Source organism: Eptatretus burgeri, chromosome 11, assembly GCF_056783735.1.
Source record: "Eptatretus burgeri isolate ZD-2024b chromosome 11, Ebu_testis_v1, whole genome shotgun sequence".
NCBI lineage: Eukaryota > Metazoa > Chordata > Myxini > Myxiniformes > Myxinidae > Eptatretus > Eptatretus burgeri.
In genome coordinates this window covers 27,590,812-27,597,329 of record NC_140971.1, presented here as the reverse complement: position 1 = coordinate 27,597,329, position 6,518 = coordinate 27,590,812, and the positions used below count along the sequence as shown (strand labels likewise).

At 42.3% G+C, this 6,518-nt stretch overlaps 1 protein-coding gene across 2 annotated transcripts in view; it reads left to right on the top strand.

The window, feature by feature from the left end:
• Positions 1–4,646, top strand: part of LOC147016731 (uncharacterized) — a 29,397-nt gene extending 24,751 nt beyond the window's left edge. For both annotated transcript variants that reach the window (XM_085847903.1, XM_085847902.1), the window contains exon 5: positions 249–4,646. In XM_085847903.1, the coding sequence (XP_085704029.1) occupies positions 249–796 (548 nt within the window). In that variant the 3' untranslated portion in view covers positions 797–4,646. The remainder of the gene's footprint in view (positions 1–248) is intronic.
• Positions 4,647–6,518: the final 1,872 nt, after the last annotated feature.

Below are 6,518 nucleotides of genomic sequence, written 5' to 3'. Positions count from 1 at the left end.
CATTCCAACAGTTTTTAGTAGGGACAATAACTGAACACAAACTAGACAGCTCGGAGGCAAGTGCACTACCTCTGCACCATCCTGTCAGACTTGTCACGGTAAGGATCACGTCACTCAAAACTTGCTTGTGTGGAGGTAGCTTTCATACGTGAGACAGGTGGGCATATGATTTACTCCACAAGAGTTTTATATAATTTATCTTTAATTGTCCTTTCTATTCTAAATTTAGCTCCCTTCATGTCTTTCAGTTTCCATGGTGAACAACTCACTGAAGCATGAAAACTCACACTTCCTCACCTCCCAGGCATCATCACAATCCTTTGGAAGTCTTCCCAGCACCACCTGGGCCTTGGAACAATATGAAAGTCAACAGCATTGGGAAAAGACGACAGTAACAGATATCGTTACAAAGACATCACCTCAACCTATTAGTTGTGCACCTCAACCTCTCTGTGCTGCACCGCAACCTCTCCGTGCTGCACCGCAACCTCTTGTTTCTGTACTCCAGCCCACAACCATAACAAGGTCTGTAACCCACTCACAGCGCCGCTTCACCTGCACCGCTTGCGGACAGGCCTTTCCAAGCCGATCACACCTTCGTATCCACCATCGCAAGCACACTGGTGAGCGACCATTTGCTTGCGCAGATTGTGGAAAGCGATTCTCACAAGCGTCCAACTTGACTGTACACCGGCGCACACACACAAATGAACGGCCATTCACCTGTGTGCTCTGTGGCATGGGATTTCGACTGAAGCATCATCTTTTGGGTCACATGCGAAAACATCCTATGTAAACACATTGTGACCTGCTGGGTTAACAACATCCAACCGCTTTGCAGAGGTTACCTTGTTTTCCTATTTCATAATTTAATCAAATCAGCTTGACCTCTAAGGTGATGAAGTGATTCTCTTCTTTTCTAAAGGCCCCAATTATTCTCGCCTCCTTCAGCCGTTGGTTGGGAGAAACGGTTCTGCCCCATGTCTGTCTGGAACCAGACAGCCAGGCCTGACGTTTGTGTGGCAGGAATTTGTCATTTGTGATAACTTGCAGACTCTTTGGGAAAGGCAGACCGTTGATCTTTGTCCATCGACGACTAGTCCTGGCAAACAGGTTCCTCTGCTTTAATGTCCTTCCGATAGATGATGCATACGTTGATGCCTCACTACGCATGTGAAACACCAGAGTGACAGTTTATATCTGGGGGATGATTTGAACCAGGTGAGACACCTCCAACCTATTACCTTGAGTGATTTCATCCTCTAACTTCTGATTCTCTCATTCTCACCATCCCAAAATCGTCATTCTACCATTTTGAAAGACATATCCATAGCGTTTAACATTTGTAAACACTACATTTATTCTGATTTAAAATAGCCAATAATATGATGGACTACAAAAATCCAAAAAACAAGTGAATAGTGCGATCGACATTCAATTACAAAACATAATCAACTGTGGTATTCTCCCCCCCCCCCCTCCCCCCAATGTAGGCCATATACACACACAACACGAAAGTTTTGTTTTAAATTATCACCATTAGGGTTTCCGAAGCTATCGGCGTTTCATTATCATTTGATCCCTTTTCGGTTTTATTCTCCTTCATGTGTTATTGGCTAAAATGGTTTTCACTTACGTCAGCTACCATAAAAAATAAACTAGAACACTCGGTCGAGGACATACCTCTAACAAGCTGAACAGTTTACATTTTGTCTCCTACTGATACGCCCGATCTGCAACCGGACTTGAACCAAAAACTACTCGGCCTGTTTATGACACCTACCCAACTCTGCCACCAAGTTTTGTTCGAATCCGTCCACAACTTTTTGAGATGTTGTGTTGTATATTGTTTTTGGCCCTATCACTCAATGGTGAAGACTTAATTTAATTTTTTTAGAATCCAGATCCGAATCTTCACCAAAGTCGAATAAATTTGTCCTCGTCACACACCAAACCTGTCCACCAAGTTTCGGCTGAATCCATTCTAAGCTTGAGATATCGCGCTCACAGACAAGCAAACAGGGGTGAACAGATAACGCCGACTAGCTTCAGTGGCCCAAATAAAAACACGGAAACGTCGTTTCCAAATTCCAAGTGCAGTTACACTGGCACAGCAAGTACTTTTTGAACCCATTTTCGATACGATTGAGATGAACCAACTTTGAGACAATTATAACCTCCCCCCCAAAAATCAGTCTTGCATTTTATGAAGCACATGGTGTCATGAGAAATGGACCTGGAAAAGGGCAAACAATAGGAAAGGGTTGCAAACACTAATAGAAATTGTAATTTCTAAAACATTTGTTAATAACCAGATTGCACAACACAATCACAAATCATATGTTCTGCTCCTATGCTTATGCATCTCATGTTGTAATTGTAAAAGCAGATTATTCAATCGGTTGGGCTGGTTTGATTAGAAACAGGAAGACTATACAGGGGTGGTAAAGTAGGAATAATTGAAGAATAAAAATTGTCAGCTTGTTGTCATACATGAGGACAGACCTCTTATAAACACAAGTTCAGATGACCAAACACAGAGCAGAAACCTATTCTGTTAACCTGGTTTAATTTAAACCTAATTGCACCACAGATGCTAATGATCAGTAACACAAACATGATTATAAATAAATATTTATTGTTGGCACACAATAATTAAATTGTACACTAATAACCAATGCCAATCACCAATTACAACTGGAAGGGCACTCGGTAGAGCGCATACATCTGCCGCGCAATGCCTGATCCACGCGAACATATCTGGCCCAATACAGTTTTGAAATATCATGCTAAATATCGTTTTTGGCCCGATCTCTCAATGGTGAAAAATCACTTAAAAATTTAAATAATTCTCGTATCCAGATCCAGATTTGGATCTTCACCAAAATCGAACAATTCTTCCTTGTCACACACCAAACCTGCCCATCAAATTTCATCCGGATACGTCCACAACTTTTTGAGATATCCTGCACACAGACAAACAGACAGACAGAGAGGGGTGAAAACAACCTCCTTCACCTTCGGTGGTGGAGGTAATAAGAGGAAGCAATAAAATCAAATGGGGGTGGAAAGGTGAAACAACACAAAAGGAATCAGACTTGATAGGAGGATGCTGAGAGTGGGAAGACACGACGTGAGCAGCAGGGAATGCAAATCGAAGGAGATAACTATTAGCGCTTAATCCTGCCTGTAAAACTGTTGTAGCGATGCCCTGTATATATTAGTATGGAAGCTCTGAGGGCACCGCAGCACACAAAGTGGCTGCAGTGGTGGTGTGATCTGTCGATGCAGCTCAGAGATCCTCGAGGGTAGCAGCAGCGTGTAAAGTGCTTGTTGCAGTGAGAAATCCCTGAGGGCACCAGCAGTGTGTAAAACAGTGCAATGGATTTGCAGACTCGTGAATTAGAAACATCGCAGAACCAAATGCACACTTTTCTGACTCTGGGAGGATTGAGCAGGTGTTGCCATGCTCAACGACTGCTTGATGAACAAAATCCAAAAGCTAGACGCAACTCAACTCCCAGATTCCTAACGACATGACTTTCTGATGTCTAATGTACCAGAATTCTCCCGATTCTCTTCTCCGACACGATTTTAGTGCCACGACTCTCACGATTAAACTCTCTCCCAACTACTCAACTGTCATCGGCGCATTCCCTTAAATTGTCTCTTCCAACGCTCCACCCACCATCTCTCCCCCTCTGAAGCAACGTACCAATTAGGCGGGCCGGTACGCGCAGCGGCTATTTTGAACCGGCAATAGGTAGCCGGTATGCATATGAATGTTCAAATGTCCAGCCCACCTCCGGACTGACTGTGAGTGCAGCTGGTGGGGAAAAGTATCGAATAAATTGACGAACGTCAAAATAAAATACCACCTGCTGGTCATTTAACACTTACACCGTATGACCCAGTAATGCCATATTTACATTTTTGATAAAATTATCATACAAGGCTCATTTAACCAACTATATCGTACATGAAAACCACCATTTCCTTACAATATTTTACATTTAACAAAAAGGTTGCTCAACATATTTGTTTAAAAACACGTGCAAAAGGAATATTTGCCAGTCGACATTTGCAGAAATTGTTTATGTTAACAAATATGCCGTAAGTTTTCACCCCAAACCCCAACTGCTGAATACACCAGTATGATTCACTCATCCATATGTAATAAATAGTCCGGTTAAAAAAGGGGGAACCCACAACGTCCGGGGAAACTTGTGATGCGGCCAACAGACCGAAACTTTCAAAGTCAATGTTCTACTGTATTTGGTCTGATGCTCGTGTTGATGTTCACTTGCGAATGCAGACTTACACGGAAGATGAGCTTGTTGATTCATCATTGTAATTTAAGCAAGATTACATATCACTGTATTAATAACGATTGATTATGACTTTGAGGTAGACTGGTGGAACAACAGGGTGTCGTTTTAAGATAAACATCTGTTCGAGTAATGGTAACGTCACAAGTGTACTCGTAGAAACAAAGAGAATAAAGACAAAATGGAGTGAAAGAATGGCCTGGATAGCCTGTCTGCCACCAAACTACCTCAAATGGCAAGTTTGAGTCATTAATTTAAGCAGTTTTGCACAAATGGGACAGGCCCAGTATTGTATTAAAAGCCACTTACAGCTCTTGACCGCTCTTCCATGATTTAAACTATTCTATCGTGTCACAATGTGGGATTGATTCCCTGACTGGGAGTGTGTTCACTTTTGGAGTTCGATTTCATTTGTGTAGTTAACATTTCATATTTTGTCATCGTCAACATTGTCACATCAGTTTGTGTTGAACAGTTTTTACTATTAACAGTCTCAAGTTGCATGAAGGAACAGGAAAAAATGAATCAACTGGAGTTCATAGTTAGGAGAACACCTCACCCCACGCAGTATTGAGAAAAGGACATGGGAAGCGTTTTTTTTAAAACTGCTTTGCGTTTCTCAGCACGATCTGTATTTTCTACGAGCCGCAATTTTGTCTGAATCCTGATATTCCCCAACGATGAGAGCACCTTTGGTCGAGATGACGCAAGATTTTTGTCCAAGTACTGCTTCACTGGAGGTGTTTGGAAGTTACAAAAAGGAGATTTGTATTCTGCAGTGTTCAAGTATAACATTGAATCAAAATGGCATAAAGGTTGTAAAGGTCATGCAAAAAAAACAAAAAACATTTCAAATGTTTACCACCGTTTGGTGCAGTGTCTTAAATACCACCTTCTTTAACACGCTACATCAGTTATTCGTGCCTGTTGTTTATGTCAGGCATGAGAGTGAGTCTAAAAAAAATTAGCTGAAAAAAGAACGATGGGCCGAGGCCGAAGGCCGAGGCGAAAAACTTTTTAGGCTGGGGTTCGGGGGCTGCCCAGGCCTCCGAATGCTAAAGGTTCCAGGTGTTCTCACCTGCATCTACTGCATTTCCTGGTCCCTTTTAAGAGGATTGTGTATTGTGTTGTCCTTGTTAACAGGGTAAAAGCACTGAAGACAATCATTGAAGACATGAAATTCATATTGCAAATTATTAATCAATGTTGTAATGTAAATTATTGTCAAAATTCATTGTACAAATCATGAATCAATCTGTAGGATAATATTCTTTCATTGTCTTTATAGCAAATTAAACAAAGTTGACAATAATTGGTACCGAGTTGCATAATAAGTGGACAATAATTGATACCAAGTTGCATAATAAGTTGACAATAATTGATAACAAGTTGCACTAAAAGTTTGCATAATAAGTTCACAATTGTTAACACTGTTGCATCCACGAGTTGTTAAGTTCTTGAGTCGATAATGTCGACAGGCGCCTAACCTCTGAACATTGTTCACTTCTTTGTCTTTTGGTTCAGGTTGTGCTTTTTCTTGCTTGCACGTTGGTGGGAAAGTCTTGCCTTCTTTGCAGCCTTCTCAGTCAGTTCTTTGGTCTTGCGCTTGGTCAACTTACTGAGAGCAGCTGCACCCACTTCTCGCCTTCTTTCTTCTTCTTTGTCCCTCCTGTCTGCCAGTTCTGCCTTGTAGGTTTTGTAGGCTCCCCTCATGTTCTTGCACAGGTCTAGGTCTATGGGACTGTGCAGTTTGTCAGTCCTACTGTAGTTCTCCACTGCAGTTTTTTCCTGATGATCGAAGATTGTACTTGACACCCATCACTGCGCTGTAGGTCTCCATGTTTAGTCGGTGTGATCTGACATCCAAGACATCTCCCATGAGATTGAAGGCACTCTCAACTTGTGGCCCATAGAAGCAGGACAGCAGAGCCTTCACCATTCTTGAGAGAAGGGGGTACTTTCCACCTTCAAAGACCTTGGTCCACCAGTCGTCGATACGAGCAGACTCATCTTCCTGAGCTGGTGGCAGGCTTGAGTCGATCTGAAAACTCCGAACCTCCAGTTCAAAGGCATCACATTCCTCTGGTGCAAGGACATTTGTCACCAGGCATGGCAACTTCAGGAGCTGCTCCTGGCTGACAGTGTGCCCTCTGCTGAGTGGATCAATTGCTGAGGCACTTCTGAGGACAG